A 21,795-nucleotide genomic window follows, 5' to 3' on the forward strand; every position below is an offset into this window, starting at 1 on the left:
GAGTGGAGGGATGAGGCCATCCCCGTTTTGCCGGGCGGTCGGCGATCCAAAGGCGATTTTGGACGGCGAGCCACGCAAAAAAATGGCACTTCGGAGGGGCCCGGGTCTTCCGGACAATTTTCCCAAGCCGGCAAGGAAGAGCCGAAAGGAACTGGACTTTGTAAGCGGAGTGGCCGAGTAGCAACCATGAGGGTCAAAGACCGGGTGATGGAATCCTCCGAATCTGGATCAAGTTGGACTTCGGCGAGAAGATTCCATAGGCGAACGTATTGTTCCAGGTGCTCAAGCGAGAAGCTCGTCGACCACGATATCCGAAACCCGAGTTGTGATCAGCCAACGCCTCCTGGACCGTTCGATTCTTCCTCCTGGAAGCCTTAAAAATCAGCGGAGCAAGGTCCTTTGGAGGGGTGCCATGGAGCTATGAAGAATACCAGAAGGAGGCCTTGACTCCGTTGCCAATGGTGACGCGAGTGGCTGCGTTGAAGAGATCTAAATCAGAAGGAGGCTATGAAGAATCAATTAGAGCGTCCTAAACCAGCCAGCCTTTATATAGGGTACTAGTAGGCTTTGGCGCGGCGGCACGCCGCGCCCGTGGGGCATTTTTTTTGTGTGTATTTTGAAAGTGCACCAAACATCCGCTTTTGTCCGTTAGCTCTAAATGGCGCAAATATGCGGTAAATATATATTAAATTTTCGAATTTTTCTTGTGTGGGAAGTTGTGTCGAAAAATTACCGCGAGAGGGGAAAAAACCGTCGCGTCCGTGGTGGTATATTTTTAGTTTTGTTTTACATGCACTAAATATCCGTATTTGGCTATTTTCTCCAAATAGCGCGAATGTTTCGAAAATATATTAAATTGTTCGAACTTCTATTTTTGTCGCGAGAGAGGGGAAAAAACCGACGCGCTCGTGGCGGCATTTTTTTTTAGTTTTTTTAATGCACTAAATATCCACATTTGAACATTTGCTCTAAACGGCGCAAATGTTTGAAAAAATATATTAAATTGTCGATTTTTTTTGGTGGGAAGTTGTGTCGAAAAATTACCGCGAGAGGGAAAAAAACCATCGCGCCCATGGTGGTATATTTTTTAGTTTTGTTTTACATGCACTAAATATCCGTATTTGGCTGTTTGCTCCAAATAGCGCGAATGTTTTGAAAATATATTAAATTGTCGAACTTCTATTTTTGTCGCGAGAGAGGGGAAAAAACCGTCGCGCTCGTGGCGGCATTTTTTTTGAGTTTTTTTTACTGCACTAAATATCCACATTTGAACATTTGGTCTAAACGGTGCAAATGTTTGAAAAATATATTAAATTTTTTATTTTTTTGTCAAATATTGTGTTGGAAAATTACCGCAAAAGGAGAAAAATCGGCACTCTTTCATACGTGTGGGTTGCTGATAGCACTGTTCATGGCAACCGGCAGTGTTCATCGAGTACTGTTTATCCACCGGCACTGTTCACGACACTGTTCAGCACTGTTCACCTCTGTTTCTGTAGCATCCTACCAACTGTGTCGTGTTTTGATTGGCAAAAAATAGCTTGTGAACAGTGCCGTATGAGGTTCAGCTGTCCAGAGCGCTTGAAATCAGCCAGCCTTTATATATAGTATATATAATAGCGGATGCATTGAAAAGCTTCTGGCTGATAAAACAAAGATTTTGTGTAAAGACCATTTTAAACAAGTAATACACTCACGATTCAATAAGCACGATAGAGCCTCACCGGCATTTAGGGTGATGTTGCCATAGTCACTAACATTGTTCCTTTGTCTCAAAAAAATCTAACATTGTTCCTATTTTTGGACAAACCGGGGCTTGGGGGGGTGCGGGTGGTTAATAGGAGGAAACGGGTACGGATACAACAAATATGTGAATTGTTTGTACTTTTTAGGGTATAAGCACTAACCTACTGTTGATAGTTTCTTACTTGGGCTTGATACAGCACTAACTTTTTAAGGGCTTTTTGGGGCTCTATTTTTGGCCATTTCAAATTTAGGCCGCGAGAAAAATGGGTCGAAAATAGAGCCCCAAAAAATCCTTTCCAACCGAAAAAAAGCTACTAGAACTCAGTGAATATCTCTAGGAAGTATATAGTAGTAGAAGTACGAGAGCTTGCACTTGCACTAAGGATTTACAAAGACACGAAGCTGCTCTGGGTTCACCTACGAGACATTGCAACTCTGGCATATCGCATTAGATAGATTTGCCCGATTAACCTTCTTGATTCGAACGGACCAAAGTGAACCATAGGCCAAATAAAAATGGATGAGAAAGGTTCTACTGTTACAACCACTGTCGGTGCAAGAGTGCTCAAGAGTGCTACCAATGCATGGTAAAGATTTGATACAAGAAGACAACCAACCTTTAGTTGGATGGTTAGGAGAGCAGTGGCACCCCCAGCCCACCAGAGTTCAAATTCCTTGACACTTTGATATTTCATAAAGGTGGAATATTTTTCAGTGGAAGGCGACGTTCCCGTCGACAGTGAGGCGCCGGATCAGTTCTTCAACGCAGACTCTTGGAGGTGCTCATAGGGGTAGGTTATGTGTATGTGCGTTCATAGAGGTGAGTTTGTGCGTGTATGTATGAGCGTCTTTGATTGTAGCGTGTTTCGCAAAAAAAAAAAATGATACATGAAAACAAATAATAAGTTGTAAATTTGGAATTTTGTGTAATATAGGCCGAAGCCCATACAATATAATCCACAATTCTTGAAAATCCCAAAGACCCATGTGGCCCATTCATGCAAGGCAAAGTGTGGGACAAAAGTTTAGTTCCACCTTGCTAGTTTAGAGAGTTTTGAATCTCCTTATAAGGGGCTGCTTCACTTGTGGTATGAGTATGAGAAGAGAGCTCGTACACACGCTCCTCCGATGCTCCACTTGTGGTTTGCGGGAATGTCTCATGTGTGCCTATAAAAGAGAGGTTGGGTACGCGCGCACCCGTTTACAAAAAGTTCAAAAAAAATGCTATTTAAAAGTTTCAAAAAAATATGAAGTAAAATTTTGCATGTACATATTATGTTGATACTTACTCGTGTGAGTTTTCACGAAAAAAATACTATTGTGTGTGTCCTACATAAAAATGACAAAATGTCCAAATGAGAATAGTGAACAGGAATTTGTACTATTCACAGGAATAGGAATTTGCATTTTGTCATTTTTGTGTAGGTCATACACAATGGTATTTTTCCGTGAAAACACACACGAGTAAGTATCAACATAATATCTACATGTAAAAATTTACTTGAAATTTTTTGGAAACTTTTGAATAGCATTTTTTTGAACTTTTCGTAAATGGGTGCGCGCGCACCCAGGTTCCATTCACCATTTTCGGGTTGCCCCTCTCCAAAAACACACACAAAATCGCATAGCCACCTGGTTCGGCCTCCGAAACCCCGTCTCTTGTGATCTTATACGGGAGAGCGGCGATAAGGTTTTTCGGGAACGCTCTGTGCGACTACTGGCTTCATCTTCATCACGGACTTGGACGAGCTCTTCCCCGACGAGGGCTTATTTTCGTACATCACCAGCCTCTACGACAACATAGGTGACAACAACGGCAACGTGAACGGCTCTACTTCCATTGTCGTGTATGTTCTTCTCATTCTCCTAGTAAACATTATAGTACTACTCTCTTATGTAGTTTTGTTTTTCTCCTACTCTCTATTAGATGTCATGTCTAGTTTCAATCCTTTATTTCTAGCCATGTTTTATCTACTGTTTTTCTTGGTTACTTTATTCGTAAAATTGCTTATATTTCTAACAATCCAAGAACCTTATCGTAGGTACTTTTTCCCTGTTGGCTTTGCTATGTCTCTAAGGCCACCTCCGTTTGAGGGCATGAATTTTAAGAGATGGCGCGCTAGAACAATTCTCTGGCTCACAACCATGAGATGCTTTGATGCAAATAAAGCCAAGCATGAAGGAGAGCTTACTCCTCTCTGCGAGAAAGCTTTCGAGGAAGCCACCACTCTTTTAAGCGATGCTATTATCGGTGTTCTTGGTGAGAATATTGTTGATTCATATTTGTCCTTCACTACGGGCAAGGACATGTGGGATGCGCTTGAGATTAAGTTTGGGGTCTCCGACGCGGGCAGTGAACTATATGTCATGGAGCAATACTATGACTATAAGATGATTGATGAGCGCTCCATTGTTGAGCAGGCTCATGAGATATAGTCCATTTCCAAGGAACTTGAGCAGTTCACATGTGTGTTACATGACAAGTTTATTGTCGGAGGCATAATTGCCAAACTTCCTCCTTCATGGAGAAATTTTGGTACTTCTCTGAAACACAAGAGACATAAGTTTTCCATCACGGACCTCATTGGTACTCTTGATGTTGAAGAAAAGGCGAGAGCAGTATACACACGTGCTCGAGCTGCCGAGGGAGGTTCTAGTGCCAATTTGGTACAGAAGAAAAACTTTCAGCCCCACAAATTCAAGAACAAGAACAAGTATGATGGCAAGAAAAAATATGATGGGAAGATCAAGGCATCAGAACCTACCAACTTCAAGAAGAAGACTGATAAGAAGAAAGGAGTATACCACGTATGTGGTGATCCTGATCATTGGGCTCCCAATTGTCCAACCCGCTTTGAAAAGGGGCCGCATGGGAAAGGCAGCAAGACCGCCGGAGATACTGAGATGAAGGATGATGGGTATGCTATATTTCCTACTGTCCTTTCAGTATGTCATTCTCTTGAATGGTGGATTGACAAAGGTGACAATGTACATGTTTATGTTTATATCTCCATGTTTTATTCTTATCAGGTCGCATGGACTTCCTCCATGTTGATGGGCAACGGCTCGCATGCTACTGTTCGTGGTGTTGATACGGTCGATCTGAAGTTCACTTCGGGAAAGACCGTGTGCCTAAAGAACATGTATCATGTCCCTTCTATCGATAAAAATCGTGTTAGTTGATCCCTCCTATATCGAGATGGCTACAAGATTATGTTTGAGTCCAATAAATTTGTTGCGTCAAAATTTGAAACCTTTGTTGGTAAAGGTTATGAGTGCGGAGGCTTGTTCCGCTTATCCATGTCAGACATTTCTAATAAAGTTGTTAATCATATTTGCACCAATATCGAGACAAATGTTTGGCATTCACGACTTTGACATGTAAATTTTGGTTGTATGACGCGGCTAGATAAACTTAACTTAATTCCTAGTTTCACTAGTGTCAAGGTTCTAAGTGTGAAGTGTGTGTTCAAGCTAAGCAACCCCGCAAGTCGCATAAGCTAAGAAATTTAGCCCCTCTAGAGCTCATACATTCAGATCTTTGTGAGATGAATGGCGTGCTGACAAAAGGTGGAAAGAAATATTTCATGACGTTTTGATTGACGATTTTATTAGATATTGACAGAAAACCAACTTGATCGAAAGATCAAGAGACTTCGGTATGATCGTGGTGTAGAGTATTTTTTCAATGAGTTTGATTTGTTTTTGAGTAACATGGTATAATCCATGAGAGGACCCCTCCCAACTCACCTCGATCAAATGGGGTGGCCGAAAGAAAGAGCCGTCATCTAAATAATTTGGTTAACGCCATGTTAGACACATCGGGTCTCTCCAAGCATGGTGGAGGGAGGCGATACTGACTGCATATCATGTTTTAAACCGAGTTCCCACAAAGAACAAAGAAATAACTGCATCCGAGTAATGGGAGAAGAAAATATTAAAACTCTCTTACCTACGTATTTGGGGTTGTTTGGAAAAAGTCAATGTTCCAATTCCCAAGAAGCGCAAGCTTGGACCAAAAATCGTGGATTGTGTTTTTCTAGCTATGCTTTTCATAGCATTGGCTATAGGTTTTTGATAGTAAAATCCGAGGTATCCGACATGCATGTTGGTACAATCATGAAGTCGAATGATGCACCTTTCTTTGAGGATATATTTCCCATGAGAGATATACCTAGCTCATCGAATCAGGGGATGACCAGTACATCTATTCAGGAGTTAGCTACAATTCATGAACCTACCATTTCGATTGAACACCCTAAAAAACCCGAGGAGGGTAACAATGAAACTCCTAAACGGAGCGAGATAGAGGACTGCAAGTCATATGGTGATGATTTCATTGTGTACCTCGTGGATGATACTCTCACTTCTATTTCAGAAGCCTATGCATCTCTGGGTGTTGATTATTGTAAGGAATCCGTCTGTAGTGAGATGGATTCTATTTTGTCTAATGGAACCTGGGAGATCACTGACCGTCCATATGGATGCAAACATGTAGGGTGTAAGTAGGTGTTTAAGAAAAATCTTAGATCTGATGCTACTTTTGAAAAGTACAAGGCACGGCTTGTGGCCAAGGGTTATACCCAAAAGGAAGGTGAAGACTTCTTTGATACTTACTCACCTGCAGCCAGATTGACTACCATTTGAGTACTACTATCATTGGCTCCCTCATACGGTCTTCTTGTTCATCAAATGGACGTGAAGATGGCTTTCATAAATGGAGAGTTAGACAAGGAAATTTACATGGAGCGACCAGATGTTTTGTAGTAAATGGTCAAGAAGGAAAGGTTTACAAGTTATTGAAGTATTTATATGTAGGATAACGTTGCATAGAAAACAAAAATTTTCCTACCGCGAACACGCAATCCAAGCCAAGATGCAATCTAGAAGACGGTAGCAACGAGGGGGTATCGAGTCTCACCCTTGAAGAGATTCCAAAGCCTACAAGATGAGGCTCTTGTTGCTTGCGGTAGACGATCACTTGCCGCTTGCAAAAGCGCGTAGAAGATCTTGATCACGATCGGTTCCGGCGCCACGAACGGGCAGCACCTCCGTACTCGGTCACACGTTCGGTTGTTGATGAAGACGACGTCCACCTCCCCGTTCCAGCGGGCAGCGGAAGTAGTAGCTCCTCTTGAATCCGACAGGCACGACGGCGTGGTGTCGGTGGCGGTGTAGAAGTCCGGCGGAGCTTCGCTAAGCTACGCGGGAAATATGAAGTGGAGGAGCAAAGCTAGGGTTTGGGAGGGGGTGGCCGGCCACTCAAGGGGGCGGCCAAGCTATGGTCTTTGGGGTGGCCGGCCCCTCCCTTGGCCCCTCATTATATAGGTGGATCCCAAGTGTTGGTGTCCAAGTCTTCGAATAAGACCCGAAACCAAAACCTTCCATAGGAGGGGGCAAACCTAGCCCAACTAGGACTCCCACCCAAAGGTGGGATTCCCACCTCCCATGTGGGGGTTGGCCGGCCCCCTATGGTGGAGTCCACTTGGGACTCCACCCCCACTAGGGCTGGCCGGCCATGGAGGTGGAGTCCCTTGTGGACTCCACCTTCCTTGGTGGTTTCTTCCGGACTTTTCTAGAACCTTCTAGAACCTTCCATAGAACCTTCCGCGACATTTTAATTCACATAAAATGACATCCTATATATGAATCTTATTCTCCGGACCATTCCGAACTCCTCGTGATGTCCGGGATCTCATCCGGGACTCCGAACAAATATTCGAACTCCATTCCATAATTCAAGTGCTACCATTTCAACATCCAACTTTAAGTGTGTCACCCTACGGTTCGAGAACTATGCGGACATGGTTGAGTACTCACTCCGACCAATAACCAATAGCGGGATCCGGAGATCCATAATGGCTCCCACATATTCAACGATGACTTTAGTGATCGAATGAACCATTCACATACATTACCAATTCCCTTTGTCTCGCGATATTTTACTTGTCCGAGGTTTGATCTTCGGTATCACTCTATACCTTGTTCAACCTCGTCTCCGACAAGTACTCTTTACTCGTACCGTGGTATGTGGTCTCTTATGAACTCATTCATATGCTTGCAAGACATTAGACGACATTCCACCGAGAGGGCCCGGAGTATATCTATCCGTCATCGGGATGGACAAATCCCACTCGTTGATCCATATGCCTCAACTCATACTTTCCGGATACTTAATCCCACCTTTATAGCCACCCATTTACGCGAGTGGTGTTTGGTGTAATCAAAGTACCTTTCCGGTATAAGTGATTTACATGATCTCATGGTCATAAGGACTAGGTAACTATGTATCGAAAGCTTATAGCAAATAACTTAATGACGAGATCTTATGCTACGCTTAATTGGGTGTGTCCATTACATCATTCATACAATGACATAACCTTGTTATTAATAACATCCAATGTTCATGATTATGAAACTAATCATCCATTAATCAACAAGCTAGTTAAGAGGCATACTAGGGACTTCTTTGTTTGTCTACATATCACACATGTACTAATGTTTCGGTTAATACAATTATAGCATGATATATAAACATTTATCATAAACATAAAGATATAAATAATAACCACTTTATTATTGCCTCTAGGGCATATCTCCTTCGATCTCCCACTTGCACTAGAGTCAATAATCTAGTTTACATTTGTAAAGATATAACACCTTGGCCTTCCGGTGCTTTATCATGTATTGCTCACGGGAGAGGTTTTTAGTCATCGGATCCGACACGCTCGTAAACGTATGTATTTTGTAATTCATTTGCGTCTCAACGCATCACTCATTTCCAAATGAGTTGGCATTATATATGTTTGATCTTCTCGGTGGAACCTTAATTCCGCTGTCTCGAAATATGTCACTTATATTGTCACACACAATATAGCTTCAAAGTTCCGACTACGTCGGAACTACACCAAGTTCTCAAAGAACCTCTTGACTTAACATCCTTTGTCATTGTCAAAACAATGACATACTCTGCCTTCTTTTGTAGAATCCGTCACAATATTTAGAACTCTTCTAAATCTAGCATAGACAACTTCTAGCTCATTGTGCTACCTTTTAAACAACACTTTGTCTAATTTGAGATTATATTTTATATGTGACAAAACCAATATCGGTGTAACACCTTACAGCGATTTGTTTGTCATTTCTTCATACAAAAAAATATATATATATATCCTTAGTTCTTCTAAAGTACTCAAGGATATTCTTACTGTCGTCCAATGATCATCATATGAATCATTCTGGTATATGCTCATAACACTTTATAGCACATGATATCTGATTGTGTACATATTATTCGTGATCTATAATCACTCATGTGTTTTTACTCATTGAGTGTCAGATACACTCAAGTCTTGTTAAACCTTCACATGACAAGAACATTTTCTTAATATTTCTATATTGAACTTCTTCAATATCCATCATATGTACTTTGACTTAAACTTATTTATGTGTTTCAATCTATCTTCATAGATCTTGACACTAAATTTGTTTCGATCCATATCCTTCCATTGAAGTTAATTCTCAATGAAACCTTTTTAATCAAGTATATAATTACATCATTTATAACCAACTATATGTCACCTACATAAAGTATTATAAATGTGTCTTAGCGCTCCCACTTAATTTCTTGCAAATGCAAGCCTCTTCATTGTTTCTGATGAAATCAAAAACTCTTTGACTATTTCATCTAGTGAAGATTCAAACTCCGCTATACTTACTTCATCAAATTGAAGTTTGTATACCTATCTAGTATTCCACGGATCAGCAAAACTCTTGGTTGTATCTTGTATACACCTTTTAATACACACTTCGATAAGTAATGTATTTTGCCATCCTACTAACATATCTCATAAAGGAAATATGTAGTGATTACTAGAATAATCCATATAGACTTTAAGCATTGCTACGGAAGATCTAATCTTGTCGTAGTCAACTCTTTGAACTTTGTCGTAAACAACTTTTCGACAAGTTAAGCTTCTTCAAGGATATTTCATCCAAGTCCATCAATTTTATAGATCTATTTTCTTTCAAAAAGTATTCATCTATTTTGGATTTCATGGCGTATGGCCATTTTAACGGAGTCAGGGCCCATCATAACTTCTTTGTTTTGTAGTTGGTTTATCATTGATCAAAATCAATCCTTTGTCCACAAATCATTTATTTGATCACAAAGTAAACCATACCTACAAGGTTCAATATGTACTTCGATCTCCATGGCTAAAACATTTTGTAGTCATGAGAGCCATGATCGTCGTGGCCGCTTCAGAAACCAATTCCGATGCTTTGCGCTACTTGATCATTATGCTCAGGTTCATAAACCTTATCAAATTATATTGTCCTCCCACTCAAATACTTCACTCGAAACAATTTTTCGGAAATAAGAAACATTGACAAACACTTTTGTCTTTGTCTCGTGGGAAGAATTCCCAATTAAATCTCTGGGATAACCAACAAAGACATTCATCCGATTTTGGTTGACTATTAGGGTTTATACCCATGCCATAACTTGTATGGTGTCATTTCAACGGATCATGATGATGCTCTATTCGAGTGTAAAAGCGGTAGTCACTAAAGCATAATCCACAAAAATATAATGGCATCAATATTTTATCTCATCATTGATCCAACAAAGTTTGGATATATCTCTTGGATACTTCATCATCACTATGATACTCCAAGAAACGTAAGTTGTAGAACAATTTCATAACTCTCTTAGATGTTCGCTAAAACTCGTAATTCAAATATTTCCACCATGATCCAATCATAGATATTTGATTTCTATTACGATGATTTCCACTTCATGCTGAAATTTATTTGAATCCTATTCAAATGTTTCAAACTTTTCCTTATTGAATATATCCACATATATACTCAATTCATTGTTTGAAAGTTTTCATGAAGTAGAAGAATCTTCCGCACACAACTATGCCCGATGAACCACATATATCATTATGTATGTTTTCACTAAGTTAGTTGCCCGTTCAACTCTTCGGCCTATGAACGGTATTTCAGTCATTACCTTTTAGAAAAGATTTTGCAAGTGCCAAACGATTCAACAAATCGAATGACTCCAAAAATCCATTTGCATGGAGTTCCTTCATGCGATCCTTTCTAACATGACCTAAATTGCGGTTCCACAAATAAGTGGAATTCAAATCATTTGCCTTATGGCATTTTTAGCGTCGAGTGTTATGTATGTATGTTTCACCATTAAGATTTATAATAACTTATCCATCGTACATGGAGTAATGTCATAATTTGAACAACTCATTGTTTTCATTTGACCGAGCAAAATAACAATTATTAAGTTCTTTATTATAAATTCTAAGGGCTAGATAGAATGCCAACGACGAACATAATAACACTTTATTTTGTTCCAGACGTGCATTCCTATCATATTCCTTGTCAGTCACTTAAGCCATTGTATTTTTGTATTGCGTTGTTTTGTATGACACTTCATACCAACCAATATGGTACTAATACCCAAGAATTTCATTGTGTGACTTAACTAGGAATACAACCATAACATGTATATCATTTATATACACACGAGCTAGACTTTCTAGTCTTTTCTTTTCTTTTGCCAAAATATCTTTTGCGAGTTTCTCTTTTAGCTTTCCTCATTATTCGGAAAAACATTTCAACATCAATAACTTCTAGGTTTGTTGGTCAAATACCAATAACCTTGAGGTTCTTACTTTGAAGTTGATCATCATATGACAAGTGTTTCAGATTTCACTATTAGTAACTTTGTAATACGATGAACAATTTCACTCATAATTTTATCCATCAATTCATGATAACTTTACGAGACCATGTACGTACATGCTAGGCTCATAAAGTTTAAACCTTAGTATTCGCATATGCAAATCTGGCTTGCACTCGTTGGAAGCACACGTAGAATCTATAACACCCGATCATCACGTGATGCTTCGAAACGACGAGTCTTAGCAACGGTGCATACTAAGGACAATCACTTCATGGATATGCGAATATCGTTAGTGCCCCAATAGTTGGAGGATTGGGACGCCTTGCGTCTTCAACCTTCGTACATTCCCATAAAATTTATGAGTTTATGTAGTCTCACCAAATTTATATTCTATCATCTTGCAATAAGGTCTTAGATATCACATATATCTCATACCTTGATTATTTACGAAAACTAAATTTTCAGCTCCTTATTTTTCAAACATATTTGAACTTTCAAGTTTCATGGAGACAAGATAACTTTAGGTACTAATTGAAACCATAGCTCTTTGAATCAACAATGTGAGGTTTACTAAAAGTTTGCAATAGGACTTAATCAACTCTTGATTCTTTAACAATACGGTACCAATCCGTAAAGTTTCTTGTCAGATTTTAACAAGTATTTCTATCTCAATAACAAGACTAGCGCATAGTAGTAAACGGATGCCAATACTACAAAATTAATTCAAAATACTACTCAGACTATGTTTATGATAATTAGTTCATGTTTTAATCTAATTACTAATGAACTTCCACTTAATACAACATCCCTCATAGTTGTTAAGTGGTACACGATCCACATCTACTACACCAAAACCGATCATCACGTGAGATGATGTAGCTTCAATGGTGAACATCAACATGTTGATCATATCATCCATATGACTCGTGTTCAACCTTTCGGTTTCCGTTGTCCCGAGGCCATGTCTGTACATGCTAGGCTCGTCAAGCAAACCCAAGTATTCCGCGTGTGCAACATGGCTTACACCGTTGTATGTCGAGTTTATCACACCCGATCATCACGAGATGCTTCAAAACGTCGAACAATGCAACGGTGCATACGAGGGAAGAACACTTTATTATCTTGATATTAATGTGAGGGATCATCTTATAATGCTACCGTCGCGATCTAAGCAAAATAAGATGCATAAAAGGATTAACATCACATGCGGTTCATATGTGATATGATATGGCCCTTTTGTCTTTGCGCCTTCGATCTTCATCTCTAAAGCACGGACATGATCTCCATCATCAACGGGCATGATCTCCATCATCGTCGGCGTAGCGTCAAGGTTCATGGCGCCGTCTTCATGGTTGTTCACCTCATGTAGCAACTATTACAACTACTTTGAAATACTACTCAACATGAAAATTAAAGACAACCATAAGGCTCCTGCCGGTTGCCACAATACAATAATGATCATCTCATACATATTCATCATCACATTATGGCCATATCACATCACCAAACCCCGCAAAAACAAGTTAGACGCTCTCTAATTTGGTTTGCATATTTTACGTGGTTTAGGGTTTTCGTTATAGATCTAATCTACCTACGAACATGAACCACAACGTTGATACTAATGTTGTCAATAGAAGAGTAAATTGAATCTTTACTATAGTAGGAGAGACGAGACACCCGCAAAGCCTCTTATGCAATACAAGTTGCATGTCGAACGAGGAACAAGTCTCATGAACGCGGTCATGTAAAGTTAGTCCGAGCCGCTTCATCCCACTATGCCATAAAGATGCAAAGTACTCAAACTAAAGATAACAAGAGCATCAACGCCCACAAACCATTGTGTTCTACTCGTGCAACCATCTATGCATAGACACGGCTCCGATACCACTTCGTAGGATAACGTTGCATAGAAAACAAAAATTTTCCTACCGCGAACACGCAATCCAAGCCAAGATGCAATCTAGAAGACGGTAGCAACGAGGGGTATCGAGTCTCACCCTTGAAGAGATTCCAAAGCCTACAAGATGAGGCTCTTGTTGCTGCGGTAGACGATCACTTGCCGCTTGCAAAGCGCGTAGAAGATCTTGATCACGATCGGTTCCGGCGCCACGAACGGGCAGCACCTCCGTACTCGGTCACACGTTCGGTTGTTGATGAAGACGACGTCCACCTCCCCGTTCCAGCGGGCAGCGGAAGTAGTAGCTCCTCTTGAATCCGAGAGCACGACGGCGTGGTGTCGGTGGCGGTGTAGAAGTCCGGCGGAGCTTCGCTAAGCTACGCGGGAAATATGAAGTGGAGGAGCAAAGCTAGGGTTTGGGAGGGGGTGGCCGGCCACTCAAGGGGGGCGGCCAAGCTATGGTCTTTGGGGTGGCCGGCCCCCTCCCTTGGCCCCTCATTATATAGGTGGATCCCAAGTGTTGGTGTCCAAGTCTTCGAATAAGACCCGAAACCAAAACCTTCCATAGGAGGGGGCAAACCTAGCCCAACTAGGACTCCCACCCAAAGGTGGGATTCCCACCTCCCATGTGGGGGTTGGCCGGCCCCTATGGTGGAGTCCACTTGGGACTCCACCCCCACTAGGGCTGGCCGGCCATGGAGGTGGAGTCCCTTGTGGACTCCACCTTCCTTGGTGGTTTCTTCCGGACTTTTCTAGAACCTTCTAGAACCTTCCATAGAACCTTCCGCGACATTTTAATTCACATAAAATGACATCCTATATATGAATCTTATTCTCCGGACCATTCCGAACTCCTCGTGATGTCCGGGATCTCATCCGGGACTCCGAACAAATATTCGAACTCCATTCCATAATTCAAGTGCTACCATTTCAACATCCAACTTTAAGTGTGTCACCCTACGGTTCGAGAACTATGCGGACATGGTTGAGTACTCACTCAGACCAATAACCAATAGCGGGATCTGGAGATCCATAATGGCTCCCACATATTCAACGATGACTTTAGTGATCGAATGAACCATTCACATACATTACCAATTCCCTTTGTCTCGCGATATTTTACTTGTCCGAGGTTTGATCTTCGGTATCACTCTATACCTTGTTCAACCTCGTCTCCCGACAAGTACTCTTTACTCGTACCGTGGTATGTGGTCTCTTATGAACTCATTCATATGCTTGCAAGACATTAGACGACATTCCACCGAGAGGGCCCGGAGTATATCTATCCGTCATCGGGATGGACAAATCCCATTGTTGATCCATATGCCTCAACTCATACTTTCCGGATACTTAATCCCACCTTTATAGCCACCCATTTATGCGGTGGTGTTTGGTGTAATCAAAGTACCTTTCCGGTATAAGTGATTTACATGATCTCATGGTCATAAGGACTAGGTAACTATGTATCGAAAGCTTATAGCAAATAACTTAATGACGAGATCTTATGCTACGCTTAATTGGGTGTGTCCATTACATCATTCATACAATGACATAACCTTGTTATTAATAACATCCAATGTTCATGATTATGAAACTAATCATCCATTAATCAACAAGCTAGTTAAGAGGCATACTAGGGACTTCTTTGTTTGTCTACATATCACACATGTACTAATGTTTCGGTTAATACAATTATAGCATGATATATAAACATTTATCATAAACATAAAGATATAAATAATAACCACTTTATTATTGCCTCTAGGGCATATCTCCTTCATTATATGGTCTTAAGCAAGCTCCTATGCACTGGCATGAGAAGTTCGAAAGAACTTTAACTACTGAAGGCTTTGTCGTAAACAAAGCTGACAAGTGTACTATCGCCATGGTGGGGGCGAGAGAGTCATTCTTTGCTTATACGTCAATGACATATTACTTTTTTGAACCAACCTGAATGTGATTAAGAATACCAAGTATTTCCTATCTCGTTGTTTTGAGATGAAGGATCTTGGAGTAGTTGATGTAATCTTGAACATCAAATTGCTGAGAGATGACAATGGTGGGATTACTCTGCTTCAATCTCACTATGTGGAAAAGATCTTGATTCGTTTTAGATATAGCGACTTCAAATCTTCCCCAACACCCTATGATCCTAGCGTGCTGCTTCAAAAGAATAAAATGGCTGCTAGAGATCAACTGAGATATTCTTTGATTATTGGCTCGCTTATGTATTTGGCTAGTACTATGAGGCCTGACTGCTTTTGCTGTAAGCAAACTTTGCCGATTTGTTTCAAATCCTGGCGATGATCATTGGCATGCTATTGAAAGTGTTATGCACTATCTAAAAGGCATTGCGAGCTATGTCATTCACTATACCAGGTATCCGAGGGTACTAGAGGGTTATAGTGACTCAAACTGGATATCTGATGCTAATGAGATTAAGGCCACTAATGGACATATTTTTACACTATGTGGTGGTGTTGTTTCTTGGAAGTCTTTCAAGCAGACCATCTTAACAAAGTCAACAATGGAAGCAGAGCTTACAACATTAGACACAGCCACTATTGAAGCGGAGTGGTTTCGTGAGCTCTTGATGAACTTACATGTGGTTGAGAAACCAATACCTGTGATTCTAATGAACTGTGATAATCAAATTATGATCATCAAGGTTAACATTTCTAAGGATAATATGAATTCATCAATACATGTAAAGAGGATGTTAAAATCTATCACAAAAATGAGAAACTTCGGAATTATTGTGTTGGATTATATCCACACGCCTAGAAACTTGTCAGACCCCTTCAAAAATGGTCTATCACGTAATGTGATAGATAATGCACCAAAGGAGATGGGTATGAGACCCACCATATAAGTTAACCAATGTGGTAAACCACTCTATGTGATCGGAGATCCCGTGAATTAGAATTGGGAGACAAGATGTGTGTTAACTGGGAGGAAAGTATCCGTGTATGATACCACTCCGTGAAGATGCAATACTTTCCTAATTTGCATGATAAGCTGATTTTATCTTAATGTGTTCTAAGTGGCTTATTGGAGCATAGATGTTGTCAAACGTCGTAGCCTATGAGAGTTGGGTGCTCTCAAATAAACTCATGAAAGTCCATGAAGTATGACGCATAAGCTCCATCTGCGGGGAAGCCTGCGACATCCCAGTATCGGTCAAGGCTTTATGTGAAGCTCGATTCGCGAAAAACTTGCAGTTCAAGCTATTCAAGTAGCAATCTAGTGTGGCATAGAGTTTTCAGGTGAAAACTCAACTTAACAGTCTTCACTATAGTACCGGTATATAAAACAATGTTTTGAAACCAAAGGCAAACGTTATGTGCCTCTAGGATCTGGTGGGGGATTGTTGGAATTTTGTCTAATATAGGACCCAGCTCATACAATATAATCCACAATTTCTGAAAATCCCAAAGGCCAATGTGGCTCATTCATGCAAGGCAAAGGGTGGGACAAAAGTTTAGTCCCACCTTGCTAGTTTAGAGAGTTTTGGACCTCCTTATAAGGGGGTTGCTCCACTTATGGTATGCGCATGAGAAGAGAGCTCCTACACGCGCGGTCCTCTTCCTCCGCCCGCCTCGCCTCATCATGACTCGCGCGCCGCGGTTTGAGGGAATGCCTCGAGCCGAGACATTCTCTTTTTTTTGCCAAGCATGAACTGAAACATTATGTTGTAGTGGACATGAATATTGTTGCATGTTCAGCTCGCCTTCTGCCCGTTCGTTTCCTCTACCATTGCAACCTGTTCGCCTCCTCCTATGTGCCTATAAAAGAGAGGTCGCCCCTCTCCAGAAACACACACAAAAGCGAACAGCCACCTGGTTCTGAAGCTTTGCGTTGATCAAGATCTTCCCATCCCATCTTGCGGTGTGCACCGCGATTGGGACAGTAGGCCTCTGAAACCCCGTCTCTTGTGATCTTGTACGGGAGAGAGGCGATAAGGTTTCTGGGGAGCGCTTTGCGCGACTATTGGTTTCATCTTCATCACGGACTCGGACGAGCTCATCCCCGACGAGGACTTCTTCTCGAACATCAGAAGCCTCTACGATGACATAGGCGACAACGGTACCGTGAACGGGTCTACTTCCGTTGTCCAGTATGTTCTTCTCATTCTCCTAGTAAACATCATAGTACTAATTTCTTCTATAGTTTTGTTTTTCTCCTACTCCCTGTTAGATGACATGTCTAGTTTGATTCCTTTATTTCTAGCCATGTTTTATCTACTATTTTTCTTGGTTACTTTATACGAAAAATTGCTTATATTTTCAACATTATCAAGTTAGTTAACTTATTATACAAGCTGACAAATTTTCAAGTCTATAGCCAGCCCTGCACAAAGAGAGACTTCCCGCTATAAATAACGTCTGAATTGTCGTTTGTGTTATTCTTGTAGTTAAAATAACTGATATAGCTTTTTATCTTTTCTGATTAGAGAAAATATATGGAAAAGAAGGATGCCAACTTTTTTTTAGATTTATGGTTAAAGAAGAAAAGGAGAAGACATGGGTTCTTTTGAATTTCAAGTAGTATTCGGTTTCACCAATAAAATATGGAGACTAACTTCACATTTGAAATTACACAAAGAGGAGTTTTCATGTCAAATAGGTCTAAAAATACATTTGGGAAACCTTCGAGGTTTGCGGGCTTATTTGGCAAATAAAAATAGAATATGTTGTAAAAAATTATAAGTTAGTTGAATATTTCGAGTGAAGTTTTGTCTTTTTGTAACACTACTTTTTGTGTATTTATATTTTTTTTTTTGTCTCCATTTGTAAGACGTATCTGGGCTTGAAATTTCATGGTGCCATCTTTTATGAATCCACTCTTCTTTTCCCCTCTAGCACTGAACGTCTGAACTTTCGGATGATCAGTTTTCGACTGTTTTGGATCGACTCTTCCAGTCTTCCTGTTCCTCCTCTCTGAAAAAGGAAAAAAGCCCCGCCCTGTTCCTCTCTCGTCCTAGGGAGGAAATCCCAGAGCTTCGCGCGCCTCCAAGATGGGGCTACTCAGCATCATCCGGAAGATCAAGCGCAAGGAGAAGGAGATGCGCATTCTCATGGTGTATGTTCCCTCCACCCTCCGCTAGCATTGGATTCAGTCCGCGCCATGTCTCCCGATTCTTAGTTCTGGATCTAGTAGGACTTGCGCAGTTGGTTTATTTATCCCTAGTTGCTGATTCCGTCTGAGGTTTACGAGTTCTTCTCAGGGGGCTGGACAACTCAGGGAAGACAACGATCGTGCTCAAGATCAATGGGGAGGACACGAGCGTCATCAGCCCCACCCTCGGCTTCAACATCAAGACCATCAAGTACCACAAGTCTGTCCCAGTTCCTTTCTGTCTCTTTCTAACCCGTTTGTTCAGTACCCCCTCATCCACTGTGAAGTAGTGTCATGTAATAGGTTGTGAGTTACATCACTTGATGTAGTTTACTGACATCACATGTTTTCTGTTCATTCGTTTTCCATTTTCCACCATAGTTTAGATAAATTTCATGCTTTTCTCAGTTTGCTGCGGGGTTCATCAGATATATATAACATAGGTTATCTCTCAACGCCAGTGTAGTGATTGCAAATTTCATAAGACAGCCTTACAGGCTAAAGCAGGTCACATGTTGGAAACTTAATCGTGTGACTTTGAACTCTTCCACAACATCAGAGGGTAATTAATTTATAAGGAAAAAATATTACCACAAAAGAGAAATTCGGCAAATGCTGCAACACAGTCCTCAGGTGTGATGACATCAAATAAACATTTCACTGGCTAGTTAGTTGATACTTCAGTTTTGCCTGTTGCCCCATCAGAAAATGGAAATCTTGTGCGTCCTTTTCATTTTCTCTGCACCAGCATGCCTATTAGCAGTAGTATAGAGGAGTGCACGGGATTTACATGTCAAGAGATAGGCTCAACATAAAACAAAAATAGATGCCAAGTGGCTGATTCCAGTTGGCAACTTGTCATGAGTTCAGCCTATCTGGTTAAGTAATTTGCAAGTTCTGCTGAGCTTGCAATTTTTTTTTGTTTAAAGCACTCGTGATTTAGCATGTTGTGTTGAACTGGTGACAACATCCCTTGTCATTTGCCAATACCTAGCCACTCTGTGGGTATTACCACACGTGAAACTTCTTGCTGATTTATATTTGGTGATTTGGCAGGTACTCCTTGAACATTTGGGATGTTGGGGGACAGAAGACTATCAGGTCTTATTGGAGGAATTACTTTGAGCAGACTGATGGACTAGTTTGGGTAGTTGATAGTTCAGATATCCGAAGGCTTGATGATTGCCGTGCTGAACTCCACAATCTCTTAAAGGAAGAGGTACTACTTCTGGGGCACTAAGAGACAGTGATGATTTCTGTCCTTCAAAGTTCGCAATTTCTATTATTTTGCATATTTTCCGGGTACTAGCATTGAAAGATTACTGCTAAACAGTACGGAAAAGAATGAGTAGGATATCCCTTTGCTTTAGTTTTAGGGACATCTGTTGATTAATTGGTGACTTGGAAAACATATCCTATTGGATTATCATGGCTTTTATGGACAATGTGATAATGGGTATCACTGTGAGTCAATTTTGATTCTCGGCTCACATGTTCTACTGAACTAGATCGCACTGCTGCTACCGAACAGAACTACTCTATGAATTTTTCACTCTGTTGATAGTTCAAATGCAGCAGTAGCTATGGAAAATACCCATCTCTCTGTGATTCATTGGACTATTCATTGGAAAATACTCTATCCTAGAAATTTCAGTTTTTTGGACTGTTCTTATTGATTCTTGAATTTTGATTGAACAGAGACTAGTCGGAGCTTCATTGCTGGTGTTTGCAAACAAGCAAGACATTCAAGGTGCTCGTCAACCCGCAGAAATTGCTAAGGTTAGCAAACTTGTGCCATACAAGTAGGATCTTTGTGATGCTCTGTAACATGTTTTTCCTGTAGTTGGGTTACAAACATCTGTTGCATGTCATCTGTCCCGTTGTTTTCTGCTACAATAACTTTGAAGTACTCGTTTATACTCGTATTGTATCATTTTTTAATTTTTTTTCCATGTTTGCAAAGTCCTGCTGACTCAATTATTTAAACATTAGCCTTCATTGACCCAAATAATATGTAAGATGAGTGCAGTTATCCTTGGTTATGCCCTAAAAAATAGATGATCGGAATTGGCTACTTACTCGATGGTTGTTGACGTCCAGTTCTGATCAGTTCTGAGTCTCTTAGTTACCTCAGTTTCAGATTCAGCATGTATAGGCTATATAACCCAATTCAGAAGTATTTTGGACACTTTACAGCAATTCGTGGACAGAATAGGACTGCTAACCTGTATTCCGGGGTTTGATCACTGGGTGACTCGGGTCAGGAATTCTTTCCTTTGCTCGTGATTGTGTGTTACTAATCGATCTTAAACACTTTCTTTCAGATCCTGAATTTGGACGCCATGGGCAGAAGCAGACACTGGCGGATCGTAGGCTGCAGTGCCTACACCGGAGAGGGGCTCCTTGACGGTTTCGACTGGCTGGTTCAGGACGTTGCTTCTCGGATCTACGTTCTGGACTGATTCATCATTGCTTCCTGCAACATAGGAAGCGGTCGGAAAGCGACTGTATCTTTACCCATTCGCTGTATATCAAATATCAATGGACTTAACTAAAAATATATCTATATCACTCTGGGCAATAAAGTGGGGTGATGGCTTTCCATTTGCATCAAAATATAAACATCTTGGCCTCAACTTGGAACATAAATATCAATGGAACTGGCACAAAACGAGTAGTGTTCAAGGCAGAAAAATTGTGTTCCTCTTTTCCATTTCTTCTGTAACAGCATGCCTATTCGCACTAGTAGAGGAATACAAGGGATTTACATGCCAAGAGATAGGTTCCTAACAGGACAGAAAGAAAAATTGATGCCAAGTGGCTGAATCAAGTTGGCAACTTGTCATGAGTTCAGGATTTCTTGTTAAGTAACTTACAACTTTCTGGTGATAACATCCTTGTCATTTGCCAAAATACTAGGTTTAGCCACTCTGTGGGTATTGCCGCAGGTGAAACTTCTTAATGATTTATATTTGTTGATTTGGCAGATATTCCTTGAACATTTGGGATGTTAGGGGACATAAGGCTATCTGGTATTATTGGAGGAATTACTTTGAGCGGACCGATGGTCTAGTTTGGGTAGTTGATAGTTCAGATATCGGAGGCTTTGTGATTGTCGGAGGAAGAGGTACTACTTCTGGGGCAGTAGGAGAAAAGTGATGATATCACTCCTTCAAAGTTTGCAATTTGTATTACTTTGCAGATTTTCTGAATACTAGCACTGGAAAGTGTTGCAATGTCATGCTATGACAATGATGATTGCCAGTAAGTACAGAAATTTGATAAGTCGAGTGTCGTTTTGCTTTTGACTTAGGGCCCTCTATTG

The 21,795-nt window shown here is 40.7% G+C and overlaps 1 protein-coding gene across 1 annotated transcript; it reads left to right on the forward strand.

The window, feature by feature from the left end:
• The first annotated feature begins 18,299 nt into the window (after positions 1 to 18,299).
• Positions 18,300 to 21,092, forward strand: LOC124700043 (ADP-ribosylation factor-like protein 2). The gene is made up of 5 exons (XM_047232242.1): positions 18,300 to 18,434; positions 18,580 to 18,690; positions 19,527 to 19,689; positions 20,169 to 20,249; positions 20,795 to 21,092. The coding sequence occupies exons 1-5, from the start codon at positions 18,370 to 18,372 to the stop codon at positions 20,930 to 20,932; spliced, it is 558 nt and encodes a 185-aa protein (XP_047088198.1). The 5' UTR covers positions 18,300 to 18,369; the 3' UTR covers positions 20,933 to 21,092.
• The last annotated feature ends 703 nt before the right edge of the window (positions 21,093 to 21,795 follow it).

The sequence above is a fragment of the Lolium rigidum genome, chromosome 3 (genome assembly GCF_022539505.1).
Source record: "Lolium rigidum isolate FL_2022 chromosome 3, APGP_CSIRO_Lrig_0.1, whole genome shotgun sequence".
Classification (NCBI taxonomy): Eukaryota; Viridiplantae; Streptophyta; class Magnoliopsida; order Poales; family Poaceae; genus Lolium; species Lolium rigidum.